Raw genomic sequence first — 23,372 nt, 5'->3', positions numbered from 1 at the left:
AATACCAATGATAGCGTTTGAATAGAAACAAAATAATAACAACAACAACAACAACAAAGGTCACTTGTAGGAAAAAAACGAGGATTAAAGCAATAGGAATGTGAAACCATGGGTTAAAAGAAATAGTATTGATTGTATATACATTCGACAAAGGAAAAAAGTATGCTGACGGAGATGACAGGAAGTCCTTTTAATTTGTATCATTATAATTCGTTATTCCTTTTTATTTTTATTTTAAATTTTTTTTTGTGTGTGTGTGTGTGTGGTTTTTTTTTTCTTTTCCTTCCTCCCCTACCTTTCTCCCTTTTGTTGAGAAAGGAGGGTTGAAGATGTGACGTGGAAAATGTATAGTTGTAAATGTCTGTATTTTGATGAAAGGAAAATAAATAAATATGATTTGGAAAAGAAAAAATAAAGGAGGACCCCTCATGAGGACCCCTCTCCATCCTGCACCCACCTGGCTGATGATCTTGTGAGCATCCAGCTGCTCCTTCAACTCGGCCGCCAGCCGCCCAAAATACTCCTTGCGCAGGCCGGCGCTCTTATTGCAGGCGGCGGCTTGGTACGCTCGCAGGAGGGGGAGCCGGCTCTCTGGGACGAGCAGGATGCGCCCCAGCTCATCCTGGTTCGGCGGGCAGGTGAGGCTCTCCAGCACAGCGGCCGTGAAAAGGATGTTCTGGGGAAAGGGAAGAGACGAAGGACGACATCTTTACCTGCAACGATGGCCACCATTTCAGGGTCCGATTCGCCCGGACATGATGCCACCTTGAGCTTTCGGGACAACCTGGGCCTTAACTCCTCAGCTGGAGACAATAGTAGGGTTCATGGCCGGCCCAAATACAGAAGCCAATCAGACTGGCAGCTGCATGGGCGTAGGCAGAGGGGGGCAGGAGGGGGCAGTTGCCCCCCCCTAGAAGCTGTCTTCTAAAAGTCTGGTGGTTGTTTTCCTCTTTGACATCTGGTGGGAGGGCGTTCCACAGGGCAGGCGCCACCACCGAGAAGGCCCTCTGCCCGGTTCCCTGTAACTTGGCTTCTCGCAGCGAGGGAACCGCCAGAAGGCCCTCGGCGCTGGACCTCAGTGTCCGGGCAGAACGATGGGGGTGGAGACGCTCCTTCAGTACTTCCTGACAGTCAGAGCTGTTCGGCAGTGGGATTTGCTGCCAAGGAGTGTGGTGGAGTCTCCTTCTTGGGAGGTCTTTAACGATGGGGGTGGAGACGCTCCTTCAGGTATACCGGACCGAGGCCGTTTAGGGCTTTCAAGGTCAGCACCAACACTTTGAATTGTGCTCGGAAACGTACTGGGAGCCAATGTAGGTCTTTCAAGACCGGTGTTGTGTGGTCTCGGCGGCCGCTCCCAGTCACCAGTCTAGCTGCCGCATTCTGGGTTAGTTGTAGTTTCCGGGTCACCTTCAAAGGGAGCCCCACGTAGAGCGCATTGCAGTAGTCCAAGCGGGAGATAACTAGAGCATGCACCACTCTGGTGAGACAGTCCGCAGGGAGGTAGGGACTCATCCTGCGTCCCAGATGGACACAGAATTGACCTGCGCCTCCATGGACAGCTGTGAGTCCAGAATGACTCCCAGGCTGCGCACCTGGTCCTTCAGGGGCACAGTTACCCCGTTCAGGACCAGGGAGTCCTCCACACCCGCCCGCCTCCTGTCCCCCATGAACAGTACTTCTGTCTTGTCAGGATTCAACCTTAGAAATAAGCACCTTAACTTAACAAGGAAGGGAGGAAGGAAGGAAGGAAGGAAGGGAGGGAGGGAGGGAGGAAGGGAGGAAGGGAGGAAGGGAGGAAGGGAGGAAGGGAGGAAGGGAGGAAGGAAGGAAGGAAGGAAGGAAGGAAGGAAGGAAGGAAGGAAGGAAGGCCTTGCAACAGGTCCCACTGAAAAGAAAAAGGAGTTTACAAGACGTAGCTGAAACCACGCTGAATTATACGGAATATGCTCCAATAAGAAACCACGCCTTGGGTCCACCACTCAATCCCAGCCCATGGTAGGTTGTCGGGTTATCCCAGGCACCCCCAAACTGCGGCCCTTAGGAAGAACATTAGGAAGAACTTCCTGACAGTAAGAGCTGTTCGGCAGTGGGATTTGCTGCCAAGGAGTGCGGTGGAGTCTCCTTCTTTGTTATTCTAAAAGTCTACCAGCATATTAAAGTCATACCAGCGAGAATGAGTCTCGATGTAGGAAACGATGATTTAAATCAGGCATCCCCCAAGCTGCGGCCCTCCAGGTGTTTTGGCCTACAACTCCCCTGATCCTTAGCTAACAGGACCAGTGGTCAGGGAAGATGGGAATTGTAGTCCAAAACATCTGGAGGGCCGCAGTTTGGGGGTGCCTGGGTTATCCTGCCCGGGGAGGTACCGGCAGTAGTCCCCACCCCGGGCTACTTACCACCAGCCTCCAAATTCAGTCTCTCACCTCCATGTCCTTGACAAAAGTTGGGGGGCTGTAGGTAGTGGAAGGCTCTGGGGTAGGGCTGGGGGGGCCCAAGGCGTGAGAGAGGAGGTGCAGGAGCGCCTGCTTGTGGGGGCTCTTCTGAGGACGGCGCATGGCCTGGCGCACCAGCCCGTCTTCCACGGTCCTCCAACTGCCCAGAAGACTCTCCTGGTAGAGAGAAAAGAGGCGAGGGAGGTGAAGAAGAAAGTTTCAAGGGCTCCCTGCATTGCTCCTTTCCACCTGGCTGGGGAGCAGGGGCGTATCCAGGATCAAAACTAGGGGGGGGGGCAAGAGAGGGGAAGAGAGAGGGAAGGAAGGAAGGAAGGAAGGGAAGGAAGGAAGGAAGGAAGGAAGGAAGGAAGGAAGGAAGGAAGGAAGGAAGGAAGGGGTGAGAGAGAGAGGAGGGAGGGGAGAGAGAGAGAAAGGAAGAAAGGAAGGAAGGAAAGAAGGGGTGAGAGAGAGAGGAGGGAGGGGAGAGAGAGAGAGAGAAAGGAAGAAAGGAAGGAAGGAAGGAAGGAAGGGGTGAGAGAGAGAGGAGGGAGGGGAGAGAGAGAGAGAGAGAAAGGAAGAAAGGAAGGAAGGAAGAAAGGAAAGAAGGGGTGAGAGAGAGAGGAGGGAGGGGAGAGAGAGAGAGAGAAAGGAAGAAAGGAAGGAAGGAAGGAAGGGGTGAGAGAGAGAGGAGGGAGGGGAGAGAGAGAGAGAGAAAGGAAGGAAGGAAGGAAGGAAGGAAGGAAGGAAGGGGTGAGAGAGAGAGGAGGGAGGGGAGAGAGAGAGAGAGAAAGGAAGAAAGGAAGGAAGGAAGGAAGGAAGGAAGGAAGGAAGGAAGGAAGGGGTGAGAGAGAGAGGAGGGAGGGGAGAGAGAGAGAGAGAAAGGAAGAAAGGAAGGAAGGAAGGAAGGAAGGAAGGAAGGAAGGAAGGAAGGAAGGAAGGAAGGAAGGAAGGAAGGAAAGAAGGGGTGAGAGAGAGAGGAGGGAGGGGGGAGAGAGAGAGAGAGAAAGGAAGAAAGGAAGAAAGAAAGGAAGGAAGGAAGGAAGGAAGGAAGGGGTGAGAGAGAGAGAGAGAAAGGAAGAAAGGAAGGAAGGAAGGAAGGAAGGAAGGAAGGAAGGAAGGAAGGAAGGAAGGAAGGAAGGAAGGAAAGAAGGGGTGAGAGAGAGAGGAGGGAGGGGAGAGAGAGAAAGGAAGGAAGGAAGGAAGGAAGGAAGGAAGGAAGGAAGGAAGGAAGGAAGGAAGGAAGGAAGGAAGGAAGGAAAGAAGGGGTGAGAGAGAGAGGAGGGAGGGGAGAGAGAGAGAGAGAAAGGAAGAAAGGAAGGAAGGAAGGAAGGAAGGAAGGAAGGAAGGAAGGAAGGAAGGAAGGAAGGGGTGAGAGAGAGAGGAGGGAGGGGAGAGAGAGAGAGAGAAAGGAAGAAAGGAAGGAAGGCAGGAAGGAAGGAAGGAAGGAAAGAAGGGGTGAGAGAGAGAGGAGGGAGGGGGGAGAGAGAGAGAGAGAAAGGAAGAAAGGAAGAAAGAAAGGAAGGAAGGAAGGAAGGAAGGGGTGAGAGAGAGAGAGAGAAAGGAAGAAAGGAAGAAAGGAAGGAAGGAAGGAAGGAAGGAAGGAAGGAAGGAAAGAAGGGGTGAAAGAGAGAGGAGGGAGGGGGAGAGAGAGAGAGAGAAAGGAAGGAAGGAAGGAAGGAAGGAAGGAAAGAAGGGGTGAGAGAGAGAGGAGGGAGGGGAGAGAGAGAGAGAGAGAAAGGAAGAAAGGAAGGAAGGAAGGAAGGAAGGAAGGAAGGAAGGAAAGAAGGGGTGAGAGAGAGAGGAGGGAGGGGAGAGAGAGAAAGGAAGGAAGGAAGGAAGGAAGGAAGGAAGGAAGGAAGGAAGGAAGGAAGGAAGGAAGGAAAGAAGGGGTGGAGAGAGAGGGAGGGAGGGGAGGAGAGAGAAAGGAAGGAAGGAAGGAAGGAAGGAAGGAAGGAAGGAAGGAAGGAAGGAAGGAAGGAAGGAAGGAAGGAAGGAAGGAAGGAAGGAAGGAAAGAAGGGGTGAGAGAGAGAGGAGGGAGGGGAGAGAGAGAGAGAGAAAGGAAGAAAGGAAGAAAGGAAGGAAGGAAGGAAGGAAAGAAGGGGGAGAGAGAGAGGAGGGAGGGGAGAGAGAGAAAGGAAGGAAGGAAGGAAGGAAGGAAGGAAGGAAGGAAGGAAGGAAGGAAGGAAGGAAGGAAGGAAGGAAGGAAGAGGGGGGAAGGAAGGATGGAGCTCCCGTCCGCCATCTGCCCCCAGCTCAGGCTGCTTCTCGCCCTCCCTACATTCCTGGCGCTGGCTTCAGCCGCAAAGGGGGCGGAAAAATCCCAATTTCCATAACCCTCCCTTCAGTTTTCGGAGGGGAAAAGGGCAGGTTATCGTCCGTAAAATACGGGAATTTATTTATTTTTTATTTGCTTCTAGGGGGGGGAAGCTGCCCCCCTGCCCCTCGCTGGGTACGCCCATGCTGGGGAGGGAGGGTCCCAGACAGATGGACGGACGGACGGACGGACTCCGGTTGCAAACGCTGAGGCTGCTGGGTTATCCCAGGGACTGAGTGAGGCCATTCGAGCCTCCCTATCTGGCCCCCAAGGCCACACCCTTCGCCAGCCTTGCTCCAGAACATCCTTGAGAGCTTTTGCCATACAGTGGTAGCTCGGTTTATGAACACAATCGGTTCCGGAAGTCTGTTCATAAACTGAAGCGTTCGTAAAATGAAGCGAACTTCCCCATGGAAAGTAATGGAAAGTGGATTAATCCGTTCCAGACGGGTCTGCGGAGTACTTAAACTGAAGCGTTCATAAACGGAAGCAAACTTTCCCATTGAAAGTAATGGAAAGTGGATTAATCCGTTCCAGACGGGTCTGCGGAGTACTTAAACTGAAGCGAACTTTCCCATGGAAAGTAATGGAAAGTGGATTAATCCGTTCCAGACGGGTCTGCGGAGTACTTAAACTGAAGCGAACTTTCCCATGGAAAGTAATGGAAAGTGGATTAATCCGTTCCAGACGGGTCTGCGGAGTACTTAAACTGAAGCGTTCATAAACGGAAGCGAACTTTCCCATTGAAAGTAATGGAAAGTGGATTAATCCGTTCCAGACGGGTCTGCGGAGTACTTAAACTGAAGCGAACTTTCCCATGGAAAGTAATGGAAAGTGGATTAATCCGTTCCAGACGGGTCCACGGAGTACTTAAACTGAAGCGTTCATAAACTGAAGCGAACTTTCCAGCTGAAGACCCACATTCCATTAAGTTCGCTTCAGTTTATGAACGCTTCAGTTTAAGTACCCCGCGGACCCGTCCGGAACGGATTAATCCACTTTCCATTACTTTCAATGGGAAAGTTCGCTTCAGTTTATGAACGCTTACTCCGCGGACCCGTCCGGAACGGATTAATCCGCTTTCCATTGCTTTCCATGGGAAAGTTCGCTTCGGTTTATGAACGCTTCCGTTTATGAACAGACTTCCGGAACCAATTGTGTTCACAAACCGAGGTACCACCGTAATGGAATGTGGGTCTTCAGCTGGAAATAACTCCCCATCCCTCAGTTAAAAGCACAGCTATGGCACGGACCCAAGGACTTTGCCACCAATTAATACGCGACAAACCCAATCCCACCGCTGCCACCAATTATGTGACGGAATGTCCTCCCTCTCTATTACTAAAAATGCGACACAGGGATCCAGGGGTGAAACCGCCCTCCCTCTTCTCCTGCCGCCTTAAGATAAACCCCTTTTACTTGCGGGTTTCTTAGTAAAGAGAGTCTTACGTGGCCTGGTATCATGAGGAACTCTAGGCTGTTTGACGGAATAAGCTCCTGCCTACAGTAAAGGGTCTCACTCAGCTTGATTCCCCCCCTGCAAAAGTTTGCCCTTTCCACTCTGGCAACTTTGTGGCACCCCAGGTTACCCTCCTAAGCCTCCTCCGTGTAACTCTAAGACACAAACCGTCGCCTCTACTCTATTTTGTCCTCTCTTGAGCCACCACTTCTGTGAGTTTCGATACCCAGCTGGCATAGCCAGGCACATCCACTTTTAATATAACATTTAAGAACATAGCTGCCAAGTTTTTCCCTTTTCTCGCGAGGAAGCCTATTCAGCATAATGGAAAATCCCTTTCAAAAAGGGATAACTTGGCAGCTATGTTTAAGAACGCTTTATTTAAACGAGAGGTCTTTTAAACCCGTAATGGTTTCATGTGGGTTTCATGGTTTCATGATAGCCATGTTCAAATATATGAAAGGATGCCGTATGGAGGAGGGAGAAAGGTTGTCTTCTGCTGCTCCAGAGAAGCGGACACGGAGCAATGGATCCAAACTTCCAGAAAGAAGATTCCACCTCAACGTTAGGAAGAACTTCCTGACAGTAAGAGCTGTTCGGCAGTGGGATTTGCTGCCAAGGGTGGAGTCTCCTCCTTTGGAGGTCTTGAAGCAGAGGCTTGACAGCCATATGTCAAGAATGCTTGGATGGTGTTTCCTGCTTGGCAGGGGGTTGGACTGGATGGCCCTTGTGGTCTCTTCCAATTCTACGATTCTATGATTCTATGAAACTACAAGAAAGAAGATTCCACCTCAACATTAGGAAGAACTTCCTGACAGTGAGAGCTGTTCGGCAGTGGGATTTGCTGCCAAGGATTGTGGTGGAGTCTCCTTCTTTGGGAGGTCTTTAAGCAGAGGCTCGACAGCCATATGTCAAGAATGCTTTGATGGTGTTTCCTGCTTGGCAGGGGGTTGGACTGGATTGCCCTTGTGGTCTCTTCCAACTCTACGATTCTATGATTAGGAAGAACTTCCTGACAGTAAGAGCTGTTCGGCAGTGGGATTTGCTGCCAAGGATTGTGGTGGAGTCTCCTTCTTTGGGAGGTCTTTAAGCAGAGGCTCGACAGCCATATGTCAAGAATGCTTTGATGGTGTTTCCTGCTTGGCAGGGTGTTGGACTGGATTGCCCTTGTGGTCTCTTCCAACTCTACGATTCTATGATTAGGAAGAACTTCCTGACAGTAAGAGCTGTTCGGCAGTGGGATTTGCTGCCAAGGATTGTGGTGGAGTCTCCTTCTTTGGGAGGTCTTTAAGCAGAGGCTCGACAGCCATATGTCAAGAATGCTTTGATGGTGTTTCCTGCTTGGCAGGGGGTTGGACTGGATGGCCCTTGTGGTCTCTTCCAACTCTACGATTCTATGATTAGGAAGAACTTCCTGACAGTAAGAGCTGTTCGGCAGTGGGATTTGCTGCCAAGGAGTGTGGTGGAGTCTCCTCCTTTGGAGGTCTTTAAGCAGAGGCTCGACAGCCATATGTCAAGAATGCTTTGATGGTGTTTCCTGCTTGGCAGGGGGTTGGACTGGATGGCCCTTGGGGTCTCTTCCAACTCTATGATTCTATGATTCTATGATTCTATAATTCTATGATTCTATGATTCTATGTACAGGCTTTTAGATCGTATTCTTAGTTTCCTTTAACAATGGCTAGATAATAGAATTCAATTAAACTCCTCGGAACACTTTAAGATCTCCTACGCCTACACGCTCCCTCTTCACTCTCACAACCCTCTCCCAATTCCCCCGAACTAACTGCCTCCCGTCCCTTTTAAACTCCCGGCAGTCATCCGAAATTAACGGGCAAGCCACTGGGGTCTGTTCCCGCCTACTCCAGACCGCGGGGCAATAATCTCACCTCCAGGTGGAGCAGCTTCTCCGCTGTGCTGAATCGGTCCCATGGCTCGTGGAAACCCTCTGCAGAGACCGGAGAGGTGCCGAAAAACAGTCGATAAACCTGGAGTGCAGAAATAGTGAGCTGGTCATTCTGGCCCCCTTACATTCTTGGCAGAGCTGCCATTCCAACAGAGGTAGTCTCCCCTCCTCCCTCCTCCTTTGGAATAGGTAATACCCCTCAATTTCTACATTCCATTCATGAGTCTCATCCCACCAGATTTCAGTAATGCCCATTAGGTCATCTTTGTCATCCAGTACTAAGAGCTCGAATTCTTCTTGTTTGTTTCTCATACGCTGTGCATTAGTATAGAGACAATGGAAACAAGGAATCGTTGGTCCATACACTGCTGCCTCCATCTCCCTCCAAAGAGAGTCACATGCTCTATAGGCCGAGGGAGCCGGCATTTGTCCACAGACAGCTTCCGGGTCATGTGGCCAGCATGACAAAGCCGCTTCTGGCGAACCAGAGCAGCGCACGGAAACGCCGTTGACCTTCCCGCCGGAGCGGTCCCTATTTATCTACTTGCGCTTTTGATGTGCTTTCGAACTGCTAGGTGGGCAGGAGCTGGGACCGAGCAACGGGAGCTCACCCCGTTGCAGGGATTCGAACCGCCGACCTTCTGATCAGCAAGCCCTAGGCTCTGTGGTTTAACCCACAGCGCCACCTGGGTCCCTGAATAGGTAATACCCCTCAATTTCTACATTCCATTCATGAGTCTCATCCCACCAGATTTCAGTAATGCCCATTAGGTCATCTTTGTCATCCAGTACTAAGAGCTCGAATTCTTCTTGTTTGTTTCTCATACGCTGTGCATTAGTATAGAGACAATGGAAACAAGGAATCAAAGGTATCCCCACGTAGAGCGCATTGCAGTAGTCCAAGCGGGAGATAACTAGAGCATGCACCACAAGCGATCGCCGGGGCAGGAGGAGGGAAAGCTGGCAAGGGAGAAGGGAGCTTTCCTTGCCCCGCTGTGGCCCCTCCCCCTCCCCTTGGCCCCGCCCCTTGGCCCCCTGATTTTCATCCTGGCTACGCCCCTGGACTTCAACATCCCTGACCGCTGACTGGAGTTACAGCTAGTTGGGGAAGGGGGGAACTACAGCTGCTGGGGGAGGGAGGAACTCCTGGGGCGAAGAGAGAAAATAATGTCTGCCATTCCTAGCAGAACCATAATGCAGGCGGCAGCAGCAAAGTAAGCTAAGGGGGTGGCCATAAATATACCAAATTTAGAGCCAAAAATTATCTAACGCTCCGTCTGCCAGTCTAAGATCTTCTTATTCAGACAGGTGTTTGAAAATTAAGGTGCAGACCATGCCGACCACTCGGCTGCTGCCAGGCCAAATTCTATTTCAATTCTGCTTCCCAATGTGTTTTAATGTTTGCTTTGTTTTGTTTTCAAACAGAATTCCTTTTAAAATGTATTCATTAAGTTTTCACATCATTGTGTATAATGTAAAGGTAAAGATAAAGGTAATGTAAAGGTAATACATTGTGTATAATGTCCCTGAATAGGTAATACCCCTCAATTTCTGCATTCCATTCATGAGTCTCATCCCACCAGATTTCAGTAATGCCCATTAGGTCATATTTGTCATCCAGTACTAAGAGCTCGAATTCTTCTTGTTTGTTTCTCATACGCTGTGCATTAGTATAGAGACAATGGAAACAATGAATCATTGGTCCATACACGTCTGCCTCCATCTCCCTCCAAAGAGAGTCACATGCTCTATAGGCCGAGGGAGCGGGCGTTAGTCCGCAGACAGCTTCCGGGTCATGTGGCCAGCAGGACAAAGCCGCTTCTGGCGAACCAGAGCAGCGCACGGAAACGCCGTTGACCTTCCCGCCGGAGCGGTCCCTATTTATCTACTTGCACTTTGATGTGCTTTCGAACTGCTAGGTGGGCAGGAGCTGGGACCGAGCAACGGGAGCTCACCCTGTCGCAGCGATTCGAACCGCCGACCTTCTGATCAGCAAGCCCTAGGCTCTGTGGTTTAACCCACAGCGCCACCTGGGTCCCTGAATAGGTAATACCTCTCAATTTCTACATTCCATTCATGAGTCTCATCCCACCAGATTTCAGTAATGCCCATTAGGTCATATTTGTCATCCAGTACTAAGAGCTCGAATTCTTCTTATTTGTTTCTCATATGCTGTGCATTAGTATAGAGACAATGGAAACAAGGAATCATTGGTCCATACACGTCTGCCTCCATCTCCCTCCAAAGAGAGTCACATGCTCTATAGGCCGAGGGAGCCGGCGTTTGTCCGCAGACAGCTTCCGGGTCATGTGGCCAGCATGACAAAGCCGCTTCTGGCGAACCAGAGCAGCGCACGGAAACGCCGTTGACCTTCCCGCCGGAGCGATCCCTATTTATCTACTTGCGCTTTTGATGTGCTTTCGAACTCCTAGGTGGGCAGGAGCTGGGACCGAGCAACGGGAGCTCACCCCGTTGCAGGGATTCGAACCGCCGACCTTCTGATCAGCAAGCCCTAGGCTCTGTGGTTTAACCCACAGCGCCACCTGGGTCCCTGAATAGGTAATACCCCTCAATTTCTACATTCCATTCATGAGTCTCATCCCACCAGATTTCAGTAATGCCCATTAGGTCATCTTTGTCATCCAGTACTAAGAGCTCGAATTCTTCTTGTTTGTTTCTCATACGCTGTGCATTAGTATAGAGACAATGGAAACAAGGAATCGTTGGTCCATACACTTCTGCCTCCATCTCCCTCCAAAGAGAGTCACATGCTCTATAGGCCGAGGGAGCCGGCATTTCTCCGCAGACAGCTTCTGGGTCATGTGGCCAGCCGTCACATGCCGCCGCCACCACCACATGTCTCTTCCTTCTCTGGGGGGGTGGCAGGAATTGTTCTGTACTTCCACTGCTACCTCAGTGTTTTTCTGGGGTTTGCAACTGTTGTTCTTGCTCCTCAAGCAGAGAATCTGTGTCCAAGATGGAATCAATTGCGCAGCTCCAGAGACATGAGTATAGTCTCTGGAGTATAGCATCTAGATCTAGGGAGTAATAGTACCACTGTATTCTGCTCTGGTCAGACCTCACCTGGAGTACTGTGTCCAGTTCTGGGCACCACAGTTCAAGAAGGATACTGACAAGCTGGAACGTGTCCAGAAGAGGGCAACCAAAATGGTCAAAGGCCTGGAAACGATGCCTTATGAGGAACGGCTTAGGGAGCTGGGTATGTTTAGCCTGGAGAAGAGAAGGTGAAGGGGTGATATGATAGCCATGTTCAAATATATGAAAGGATGCCATATGGAGGAGGGAGAAAGCTTGTTTTCTGCTGCTCCAGAGAAGCGGACACGGAGCAATGGATTCAAACTTCAAGAAAGAAGATTCCACCTCAACATTAGGAAGAACTTCCTGACAGTCAGAGCTGTTCGGCAGTGGGATTTGCTGCCAAGGCGTGTGGTGGAGTCTCCTCCTTTGGAGGTCTTTAAGCAGAGGCTTGACAGGCGTATGTCAAGAATGCTTTGATGGTGTTTCCTGCTTGGCAGGGGGTTGGACTCAATGGGCCTTGTGGTCTCTTCCAACTCTAGGATTCTATGATTCTGTGTACCAGGATTGCAGCCGCAAGGATTGTGGCCCTAGGGACCTAGCTGGGTATGTTTAGCCTGAAGAAGAGAAGGTTAAGGGGTGATGTGATAGCCATGTTCAAATATATCAAAGGCTGTCCTATGGAGGAGGGAGAAAGATTGTTTGCTGCTGCTCCAGAGAAGCGGACACGGAGCAATGGATTCAAACTTCAGGAAAGAAGATTCCACCTCACCATTAGGAAGAACTTCCTGACAGTAAGAGCTGTTCGGCAGTGGAATTGGCTGCCAAGGAGTGTGGTGGAGTCTCCTTCTTTGGAGGTCTTTAAGCAGAGGCTTGACTGGCATATGTCAAGAATGCTTTGATGGTGTTTCCTGCTTGGCAGGGGGTTGGACTGGATGGCCCTTGTGGTCTCTTCCAACTCTGTGATTCTATGATTCTAATAGTATAACCACCTAAACATTAGGAAGAACTTCCTGACAGTAAGAGCTGTTCGACAGTGGGATTTGCTGCCAAGGAGTGTGGTGGAGTCTCCTTCTTTGGAGGTCTTTAAGCAGAGGCTCGACAGGCATATGTCAAGAATGCTTTGATGGTGTTTCCTGCTTGGCAGCGGGTTGGACTGGATGGCCCTTGGGGTCTCTTCCAACTCTATGATTAGGAAGAACTTACTGACAGTAAGAGCTGTTCGACAGTGGGATTTGCTGCCAAGGAGTGCGGTGGAGTCTCCTTCTTTGGAGGTCTTGAAGCAGAGGCTTGACAGGCATACGTCAAGAATGCTTGGATGGTGTTTCCTGCTTGGCAGGGGGTTGGACTGGATGGCCCTTGGGGTCTCTTCCAACTCTGTGATTCTATTATTCTATGACTCCAGAGACACAGCATGGTCTCACCTACCTCACAGGGTTGTTGTGAAGGTAGGATAGAAAGGGGGGAACCACAGACACCACCTCGAGCTCCTTGGAGGAAAGGTGGTAAATAAATGTCGTGATAATAAGAAAGCAAGGCTGAGCCAAAATTTGCAGGCAAGGATTGGATGAAGTTAGCCAAACTTTCCCAATGCTACCCTTTCCCTGGAAGACAGTTGTGGCAACTGCTCTTTTTCTTGTTGTTTTTGTCACCTGTTGGTCATCCTAGAGCAGGCATCCCCAAACTGCGGCCCTCCCGATGTTTTGGCCTACAACTCCCATGATCCATAACTAGCAGGACCAGTGGTCAAACTTAACATGAGTCAGCAGTGTGATGCAGCAGCTCAAAAAGCCAATGCAATTCTGGGCTGCATCAAGAGGAGTATAGCATCTAGATCAAGGGAAGTAATAGGACCACTGTATTCTGCTCTGGTCAGACATCACCTGGAGTACTGTGTCCAGTTCTGGGCGCCACAGTTCAAGAAGGATCCTGACAAGCTGGAACGTGTCCAGAAGAGGGCAACCTAAATGGTCAAAGGCCTGGAAACGATGCCTTAGGAGGAGCGGCTTAGGGAGCTGGGTATGTTTAGCCTGGAGAAGAGAAGGTGAAGGGGGGATATGATAGCCATGTTCAAATATATGAAAGGATGTCATATGGAGGAGGGAGAAAGATTGTTTTCTGCTGCTCCAGAGAAGCGGACACGGAGCAATGGATTCAAACTTCAAGAAAGAAGATTCTACCTAAACATTAGGAAGAACTTCCTGACAGTAAGAGCTGTTCAGCAGTGGAATTGGCTGCCAAGGAGTGTGGTGGAGTCTCCTTCTTTGGAGGTCTTTAAGCAGAGGCTTGACAGGCATATGTCCAGAATGCTTTGATGGTGTTTCCTGCTTGGCAGGGGGTTGGACTGGATGGCCCTTGTGGTCTCTTCCAACTCTGTGATTCTATCATTATTCTTCCGTCCTTCTTCATTTTATTTTATTTTATATGAAAGGATGTCATATAGAGGAGGGAGAAAGGTTGTTTTCTGCTGCTCCAGAGAAGCGGACACAGAGCAATGGATTCAAACTACAAGAAAGAAGATTCCACCTCAACATTAGGAAGAACTTCCTGACAGTAAGAGCTGTTCGACAGTCGACTTTGCTCCCAAGGAGTGTGGTGGAGTCTACTTCTTTGGAGGTCTTTAAGCAGAGGCTCGACAGCCATCTGTCAGGAATGCTTGGATGGTGTTCCCTGCTTGGCAGGGGGTTGGACTGGATGGCCCTTGTGGTCTCTTCCAACTCTAGGATTCTATGATTAGGAAGAACTTCCTGACAGTAAGAGCTGTTCGGCAGTGGAATTTGCTGCCAAGGAGTGTGGTGGAGTCTCCTCCTTTGGAGGTCTTTAAGCGGAGGCTTGACAGCCATCTGTCAGGAATGCTTGGATGGTGTTTCCTGCTTGGCAGGGGGTTGGACTGGATGGCCCTTGGGGTCTCTTCCAACTCTATGACTCTATGATTCTATGATTCCACCTCAACATTAGGAAGAACTTCCTGACAGTAAGAGCTGTTCGGCAGCGGGATTTGCTGCCAAGGAGTGTGGTGGAATCTCCTTCTTGGGAGGTCTTTAAGCAGAGGCTTGACAGCCATCTGTCAGAAATGCTTTGATGGTGTTTCCTGCTTGGCAGGGGGTTGGACTGGATGGCCCTTGGGGTCTCTTCCAGCTCTATGATTCTATGCTGACCCATAATCACATACCTCTCTGAGGTTAATTTTGGACCCTGCCAACAGCTCAGCAGTCTCGTTGGACAGAGAAAGGTTCTGCGCGAGGAACCGTCGCAACGCCAGCTTGTCCTTGGCGGTCGAGTCCAGTGTGAAGCCAGGGGCTGCAGGGTCAGGGGAGGAAAAGAAAAATAATAATAATAATGATCAAGTCGAAGGGGAGGCAGGATTGTCACCACTGGGCACCCCTCACCCGCTCCTTGACCCTTTTAATGGGAGATGGCGAGGGCCGAACATGCAGGTTTTTCGAGTTGTTATTTTATTATATACTAGTGTCAATCAGCCCGTTCAGTAAACGGGCGCTCGGCTGCTGCGCCTTGGAGGAGAAGGGGAGGCGGCCTTCTGAGCGCGCACTAAAAGTCTCCGGAACCGGAGGCAAAGTTGAGAGCCAAGCCGGCCCCCGGGCTGCCTCTGTCCGCCCCTCCTTTGCGAGGCCCCCGGGCCGCCGCCGCCTTCGCTTTCTCCCCCGCGGAGGCCGCCTTGCTTGCGCCTGGAACTTGCGCTTCCCCTGGGCCAGGGGTGTCAAACTCAAATTCATCGGGGGCCACATCAGCCGTTTGGTCACCCTCAAAGGGCCGGTTGTATCTGTAGGGCTGTGTCCACTCTTTATTATCATAAATTATTGTCACTGCATTCAATTATGACTTTTTTCGTAATCATGTAAGTAATAACTAACTCTGAAAGCAGAAACACAGTCGGAATAATGGCAAGGAGATATTCAAATGTACAATTATTGTACAATTTATTGAAAAATGATTTTGGGTAACAGACAGTAATTTCTTTAAAAAAAACATACAAATCGCGGCCTTCTCCTGGGCGCCCGCTGGGCAGCTGGGCTCAGCGGAGCGCCCAGATGAAGCGGCGGCCATGAGAGGGGCCAATCGCCCCCCCCCACGCGCCGCCGCCGCCGCCGAAAAAGGCTGAATGCTCTAGCGCCCGTTTATTAAACGGGCTAAATGACACTAGTGCACTCAATATAAAAAGAAGTGCATGTAAAGTGGAGGTTTCCTGTGTAGAACGGCCGGCGCCGCTAGAGGGCAGACGGTCTCTGGCTCGTCGGCCGCCGCGCATGTGTCAAAAAAAAAAAGTGAGAATAAAAGGTGAAGGCCGGCGGCCGGCGGCGGCTACACGGGCCACATGACGAGGCCTGGCGGGCCGGATTCGGCCCACGGGCCTTGTGTTTGACACCCGTGCCCTGGGCCATCGCTCTCGGCCGCCCTGGCTGACTTCCACGCGCCCTGGCAGACGGAGGGAGGGAGGCCTCGAACCCGGAAGTGCAGGCGCTCCTGCAGGGATGCGAAAGGGCCGGAGCGGCGCGCGAGCCGGAAGGCAGCTGCGCAGGCAGCGAGGGGAAGGCAGCTACGCTCTACTTACGAATAACTCTACTTATTACGAATGTTTCTACTTTCGAACGGAGCTCCGTCCGCCATCTTGGATGCGGCTTAGATAGGATTTTGTCTACTTACGAATTTTTAGATAGGGTTGCTTCGACTTACGGATTTTCTCCCCCAATGCATTCCTACTTGCAGTTTTTCCCGACTTACAAATGTGCATTAAATTCGTAAGTCGAGGTACCGCATTCGTAAGTCGAGGTACTGTAAGTCGAGGTACCGCATTCGTAAGTCGGAACGCATTAAATTCGTAAGTCGAGGTACCGCTGTATAGATTCTTTTAATTGTATCCCCACCCTTTGTCCTTAGATCCCGGGGCGGTTCGCCACAAAAAATAACGATATAAAAAACGCAAAATACACCATAAAAATAACAGCAAACCCAAGCCAATCATCCCCGTTTCCACAACACATTTTCAAGGCCACAGAATGCTAACCAACCAAATGCCTAATGGAAGAGAAACATTTTTGCCTGGCCCCTAAAGATATGTAATGAAGGCGCCAGGTGACCCTCCTAAGGGAGAGCTTTCCACAAACGCGGAGCCACCCCAGAAAAGGCCCTGTTCTCGTGTTGCCACAAAGAAGGGCCTTAGAACAGGATCTCCGGGTCTAGGTAGGTTGATATGGAGAGGGGCGGTCCTTGAGGTATTGTGGTCCGTTTGCTCTTTAAAGGCTTGACAGGTCAAAGGCAGCGTTTTGAATCGGGCCTGGAAAGCAACGGGAAGCCAGTGCAATTGGACCAGGATTGGTGCCATTAGCTCAAACCACCGGGAGCTGAGCAAGCTGGCCGCCAAATTCTGCACTAGCGCGAGTTTCCGAAATCTAATAACATGTTCTAGGTTCATCGGTCATGTGCTTCGCCACTGAGCTACAGATATACCCCCCCCCCTGCAAGGTCCGGCCTCGGACTTCACCTGCCCGGTTGCTGAAATGAGTCTCCATGGTGTTGGGTTCACTGCCGCCGAGAGACTCCAGGTGGCGCCGTAAGGACTCCAGCTCTTCCTCCAGGCCGGCCTGATCCGGATCAAACAAATTGCTCTTCTCCACCACTTCGTTGAGCCGCTCCAGCAACTGTGTTACTCTAAGAGAAAGGGCCAGCCAACCAGCCAAGAGTTATCACAGCTGCACTGAGCGGCATAGCTGCCAAGTAGCCCGTTCTCCCCGGGAAACCCCCCGGTTTTTGCTTACCTTTTCCCGGTGGTCCCCCGTATCACTTCATCTCCCGTTTTTCTCCTGCCGGCGGCCATTTTTCTTATAATGACCAGCTGGCCCAGTTCAGGGGCAGGGGCATAGCTGCCAAGTAGCCCGTTTTCCCCGGGAAACCCCCCGTTTTTACTTACCTTTTCCCGGCGGTCCCCCGTATCACTTCATCTCCCGTTTTTCTCCTGCCGGCGGCCATTTTTCTTATAATGACCAGCTGGCCCAGTTCAGGGGCAGGGGCATAGCTGCCAAGTACCCCGTTTTCCCCGGGAAACCCCCGTTTTTACTTACCTTTTCCCGGCGGTCCCCCGTATCACTTCATCTCCCGTTTTTCTCCTGCCGGCGGCCATTTTTCTTATAATGACCAGCTGGCCCAGTTCAGGGGCAGGGGCATAGCTGCCAAGTACCCCGTTTTCCCCGGGAAACCCCCGTTTTTACTTACCTTTTCCCGGTGGTCCCCCGTATCACTTCATCTCCCGTTTTTCTCCTGCCGGCGGCCATTTTTCTTATAATGACCAGCTGGCCCAGTTCAGGGGCAGGGGCATAGCTGCCAAGTACCCCGTTTTCCCCGGGAAACCCCCCGTTTTTGCTTACCTTTTCCCGGCGGTCCCCCGTATCACTTCATCTCCCGTTTTTCTCCTGCCGGCGGCCATTTTTCTTATAATGACCAGCTGGCCCAGTTCAGGGGCAGGGGCATAGCTGCCAAGTAGCCCGTTTTCCCCGGGAAACCCCCCGTTTTTACTTACCTTTTCCCGGCGGTCCCCCGTATCACTTCATCTCCCGTTTTTCTCCTGCCGGCGGCCATTTTTCTTATAATGACCAGCTGGCCCAGTTCAGGGGCAGGGGCATAGCTGCCAAGTAGCCCGTTTTCCCCGGGAAACCCCCGTTTTTACTTACCTTTTCCCGGCGGTCCCCCGTATCACTTTGTCTCCCGTTTTTCTCCGTTATTTTCTCCTGCCGGCGGCCATTATTATTTTTCCCCCGATTTGCCCTTCTATGGGCAACAAAAATGGCCGCCGCCGGCTTCGAAAGTCGCATCTGCGCATGTCCGGAAGTGCATAGACGCGACTTCCGGTGCCATTTTTGGTGCCCGTAGATGGGCGGAACGACACCGGAAGTTGCGTCGACGCACTTCCCGACATGCGTACAAGCGACGTTCGAAGCCGCCGGCGGCCATTTTTGATGCCCATAGAAGGGCAAAGCGACGCCGGAAGTTACGTCGACGCAACTTCCGGCTGCCGGTCCCGGATTCTGCAGTCCGGGACTTGGAAGGCTAAGCTGAACGGGGAAGGAGGAAGTAGCAAATCCACGGGGCTACAACTCTTTGTGATACTTGCGGTTTTCTCTTAACAGGGGAATTCAGCTGGCTTAGAACTAAGAATAATAGAAATTTTGCTCCGGGTGTTCAGGTTTGAACTGAGACAATGGTGAAGGAGGGAAGATTATAGAATTTATGGAGTTGAGTGAGATATTAGAATAGGAATTGTATAAGTTAGAATAATTTTAGTGAATAAATAACAGGCTAAAGGGAATATTTAGCGTAAAAAGAAATTGATTACGAGGTAAAAATAATTTTTATATATGGTATTAGATCAGGCATCCCCAAACTGCGGCCCTCCAGATGTTTTGGCCTACAACTCCCATGATCCCTAGCTAACAGGACCAGTGGTCGGGGAAGATGGGAGTTGTAGTCCAAAACATCTGGAGGGCCGAAGTTTGGGGATGCCTGGCCTACAACTCCCATGATCCCTAGCTAACAGGACCAGTGGTCGGGGAAGATGGGAGTTGTAGTCCAAAACATCTGGAGGGCCGAAGTTTGGGGATGCCTGGCCTACAACTCCCATGATCCCTAGCTAACAGGACCAGTGGTCGGGGAAGATGGGAGTTGTAGTCCAAAACATCTGGAGGGCCGAAGTTTGGGGGTGCCTGTATTAGAATGAGAATAAAATGGAGATGTTTGCAATTGGTAAACAATGGAAAATGGAAAATTGCCAAATAGAGGTTGCTTTAGACTCGGAAAGGGAGGAGCGAGGAAGTCACAATTAGAATAGAGTCAGGAATATTGCAGTATATTCCTGCGTATAAGACTACTTTTTAACCCGGGAAAATCTTTTCAAAAGTCGGGAGTCGTCTTATACGCCGGGTCGTTTTATTAATACGGCGAGTATATCCCAAACTCTATATTTTAACTGGAAAAGTTGGGGGGTCGTCTTATAGGCCGGAATATACGGGTAGTTGGATTTTTCTTTTTGCTTTTTGCCTTTGCCTTTTCCTTTTCTTTTTTCTTATTTTGCTTTTTGCCTCTTTTTTTGGGTAATTTTCCCTTGTTCATTTGTGTTTCTTTTTCCTTTCCTTTTTTGACGGTTGTTCGTGATATGATGTCAGATGGTAATGGGAATGTAAATGTTAAGTTGAAAATGTCAATAAATAGAATTAAAAAAAAATATTGAACTGAGACGACGGGTTGCGTGCGGCTAAATTCCGTTCAGAGTAGACCTGTTGTAAATAAGGAGACTGTTGGGGGTGCCAATTAATTTCAGGGGGTCTACTTGGAGCAGGTCGACCACTGGATAAAAAACCAGTGGCTTCCTGCTTCCTGCATAGGAAGGGGTGTGTGGTCCGCCCCTCTGAGGGGGGTGACGAAATGCCCCCCTGGGTGCGGATCGCTGAGCTGATCGCCCCTGGGTGCATGGCATGTGGCCTTTGGGTACTATCTGGAGGTGCCCAGCAGCTAGCTACCATAGCTGCCAAGTTATCCAAGAGGAGGGAGAAAGGTTGTTTTCTGCTGCTCCAGAGAAGCGGACACGGAGCAACGGATTCAAACTGCGAGAAAGAAGATTCCACCTCAACATTAGGAAGAACTTCCTGACAGTCAGAGCTGTTCGGCAGTGGGATTTGCTGCCAAGGAGTGTGGTGGAGCGAGTCTCCTCCTTTGGAGGTCTTGAAGAAGAGGCTTGACAGCCATCTGTCAGGAATGCTTGGATGGTGTTTCCTGCTTGGCAGGGGGTTGGACTGGATGGCCCTTGTGGTCTCTTCCGACTCTAGGATTCTATGATTAGGAAGAACTTCCTGACAGTAAGAGCTGTTCGGCAGTGGGATTTGCTGCCAAGAAGTGTGGTGGAGTCTCCTCCTTTGGAGGTCTTTAAGCAGAGGCTTGACAGGCATATGTCAAGAATGCTTTGATGGTGTTTCCTGCTTGGCAGGGGGTTGGACTGGATGGTCCTTGGGGTCTCTTCCAACTCTAGGATTCTATGATTCTATGAATTTAATTTAGGGAGGCCATAGTTAAAGGCTTGCCAAATGCACACCCAGAAAGGAAGCAGGACTGAATGTGGATCCCCTGGGGCTGGATCCTATTGTGTTTCACTGAGCAAGGGGAGTAGCCTCTGAGCACACGCAAAGTGCCACTGTCCCTCTTATGAATACCAGCAGGCAGCTCTCATATACCTTGGTTTAAGCAACAGGACTCCTGTTGCTTTGAAGATTCCACCTCAACATTAGGGAGAACTTAACCACCTAAACATGAGGAAGAACTTCCTGACAGTAAGAGCTGTTCGGCAGTGGAATCTGCTGCCAAGGAGTGTGGTGGAGTCTCCTTCTTTGGAGGTCTTTAAGCAGAGGCTTGACAGCCATCTGTCAGGAATGCTTGGATGGTGTTTCCTGCTTGGCAGGGGGTTGGACTGGATGGCCCTTGTGGTCTCTTCCAACTCTAGGATTCTATGATTAGGAAGAACTTCCTAACAGTAAGAGCTGTTCGGCAGTGGGATTTGCTGCCAAGAAGTGTGGCGGAGTCTCCTTCTTTGGAGGTCTTTAAGCAGAGGCTTGACAGCCATCTGTCAGGAATGCTTGGATGGTGTTTCCTGCTTGGCAGGGGGTTGGACTGGATGGCCCTTGGGGTCTCTTCCAACTCTAGGATTCTATGATTAGGAAGAACTTCCTGACAGTAAGAGCTGTTCGGCAGTGGGATTTGCTACCAAGGAGTGTGGCGGAGTCTAGTCCTTTGGAGGTCTTTAAGCAGAGGCTTGACAGCCATCTGTCAAGAATGCTTTGATAGTGTTTCCTGCTCGGGAGGGGGTTGGACTGGATGGCCCTTGGGGTCTCTTCCAACTCTACGATTCTATGATTAGGAAGAACTTCCTAACAGTAAGAGCTGTTCGGCAGTGGGATTTGCTGCCAAGGAGTGTGGTGGAGTCTCCTTCTTTGGAGGTCTTTAAGCAGACGCTTGACAGGCATATGTCAAGAATGCTTTGATGGTGTTTCCTGCTTGGCAGGGGGTTGGACTGGATGGCCCTCGGGGTCTCTCCCAACTCTAGGATTCTATGATTCTATGATTTTAAGGGATTTTCCCTTATGCTGAATAGGCTTCCTCGCGAGAAAAGGGAAAACCTGGCAGCTCTGCTAGCTACGCCACTGATGACAGGTGCATAGCAATGCTAACGTTACTTCCAAGACCTGCTGTTATGAATCATCGGGGATGCATTTAACCCAGGCATCCCCCAAACTGCGGCCCTCCAGATGTTCTGGCCTACAACTCCCATGATCCCTAGCTAAGAGGACCAGTGGTCGGGGACGATGGGAATTGTAGTCCAAAACATCTGGAGGGCCGAAGTTTGGGGATGCCTGGCCTACAACTCCCATGATCCCTAGCTAACAGGACCAGCGGTCGCGGGGATGATAGGAATTGTAGTCCAAAACATCTGGAGGGCCGAAGTTTGGGGATGCCTGGCCTACAACTCCCATGATCCCTAGCTAACAGGACCAGCGGTCGCGGGGATGATAGGAATTGTAGTCCAAAACATCTGGAGGGCCGAAGTTTGGGGATGCCTGGCCTACAACTCCCATGATCCCTAGCTAACAGGACCAGTGGTCGGGGAAGATGGGAGTTGTAGTCCAAAACATCTGGAGGGCCGAAGTTTGGGGATGCCTGGCCTACAACTCCCATGATCCCTAGCTAACAGGACCAGTGGTCGGGGAAGATGGGAGTTGTAGTCCAAAACATCTGGAGGGCCGAAGTTTGGGGATGCCTGGCCTACAACTCCCATGATCCCTAGCTAACAGGACCAGCGGTCGGGGAAGATGGGAGTTGTAGTCCAAAACATCTGGAGGGCCGAAGTTTGGGGGTGCCTGTATTAGAATGAGAATAAAATGGAGGTGTTTGCAATTGGTAAACAATGGAAAATGGAAAATTGCCAAATAGAGGTTGCTTTAGACTCGGAAAGGGAGGAGCGAGGAAGTCACAATTAGAATAGAGTCAGGAATATTGCAGTATATTCCTGCGTATAAGACTACTTTTTAACCCGGGAAAATCTTTTCAAAAGTCGGGAGTCGTCTTATACGCCGGGTCGTTTTATTAATACGGCGAGTATATCCCAAACTCTATATTTTAACTGGAAAAGTTGGGGGGTCGTCTTATAGGCCGGAATATACGGGTAGTTGGATTTTTCTTTTTGCTTTTTGCCTTTGCCTTTTCCTTTTCTTTTTTCTTATTTTGCTTTTTGCCTCTTTTTTTGGGTAATTTTCCCTTGTTCATTTGTGTTTCTTTTTCCTTTCCTTTTTTGACGGTTGTTCGTGATATGATGTCAGATGGTAATGGGAATGTAAATGTTAAGTTGAAAATGTCAATAAATAGAATTAAAAAAAAATATTGAACTGAGACGACGGGTTGCGTGCGGCTAAATTCCGTTCAGAGTAGACCTGTTGTAAATAAGGAGACTGTTGGGGGTGCCAATTAATTTCAGGGGGTCTACTTGGAGCAGGTCGACCACTGGATAAAAAACCAGTGGCTTCCTGCTTCCTGCATAGGAAGGGGTGTGTGGTCCGCCCCTCTGAGGGGGGTGACGAAATGCCCCCCTGGGTGCGGATCGCTGAGCTGATCGCCCCTGGGTGCACGGCATGTGGCCTTTGGGTACTATCTGGAGGTGCCCAGCAGCTAGCTACCATAGCTGCCAAGTTATCCAAGAGGAGGGAGAAAGGTTGTTTTCTGCTGCTCCAGAGAAGCGGACACGGAGCAACGGATTCAAACTGCGAGAAAGAAGATTCCACCTCAACATTAGGAAGAACTTCCTGACAGTCAGAGCTGTTCGGCAGTGGGATTTGCTGCCAAGGAGTGTGGTGGAGCGAGTCTCCTCCTTTGGAGGTCTTGAAGAAGAGGCTTGACAGCCATCTGTCAGGAATGCTTGGATGGTGTTTCCTGCTTGGCAGGGGGTTGGACTGGATGGCCCTTGTGGTCTCTTCCGACTCTAGGATTCTATGATTAGGAAGAACTTCCTGACAGTAAGAGCTGTTCGGCAGTGGGATTTGCTGCCAAGAAGTGTGGTGGAGTCTCCTCCTTTGGAGGTCTTTAAGCAGAGGCTTGACAGGCATATGTCAAGAATGCTTTGATGGTGTTTCCTGCTTGGCAGGGGGTTGGACTGGATGGTCCTTGGGGTCTCTTCCAAC

At 50.4% G+C, this 23,372-nt stretch overlaps 1 protein-coding gene across 4 annotated transcripts in view; it reads right to left on the bottom strand.

The window, feature by feature from the left end:
• ABCA2 (ATP binding cassette subfamily A member 2) overlaps positions 1-23,372 on the bottom strand; it is a 234,059-nt gene that overhangs the window by 154,162 nt on the left and 56,525 nt on the right. Inside the window, exons 1-6 of one of the 4 annotated variants that reach the window (XM_088665388.1) lie at positions 16,923-18,009; positions 16,649-16,815; positions 14,321-14,448; positions 8,096-8,194; positions 2,424-2,609; positions 458-676 (exon numbers count right to left, since the gene is read on the bottom strand). In XM_088665388.1, the coding sequence (XP_088521514.1) occupies positions 458-676; positions 2,424-2,609; positions 8,096-8,194; positions 14,321-14,448; positions 16,649-16,815; positions 16,923-16,981 (858 nt within the window). In that variant the 5' untranslated portion in view covers positions 16,982-18,009. Of the gene's footprint in view, positions 1-457; positions 677-2,423; positions 2,610-8,095; positions 8,195-14,320; positions 14,449-16,648; positions 16,816-16,922; positions 18,010-23,372 lie in introns of those variants that run through there. The other 3 variants (XM_088665386.1, XM_088665387.1, XM_088665389.1) reach the window with 3 other exon arrangements.

This window comes from Zootoca vivipara, chromosome Z2 (assembly GCF_965207765.1).
Source record: "Zootoca vivipara chromosome Z2, rZooViv2.hap1.1, whole genome shotgun sequence".
Lineage (NCBI taxonomy): Eukaryota > Metazoa > Chordata > Lepidosauria > Squamata > Lacertidae > Zootoca > Zootoca vivipara.
This window is presented reverse-complemented; position numbering and strand designations above follow the sequence as displayed.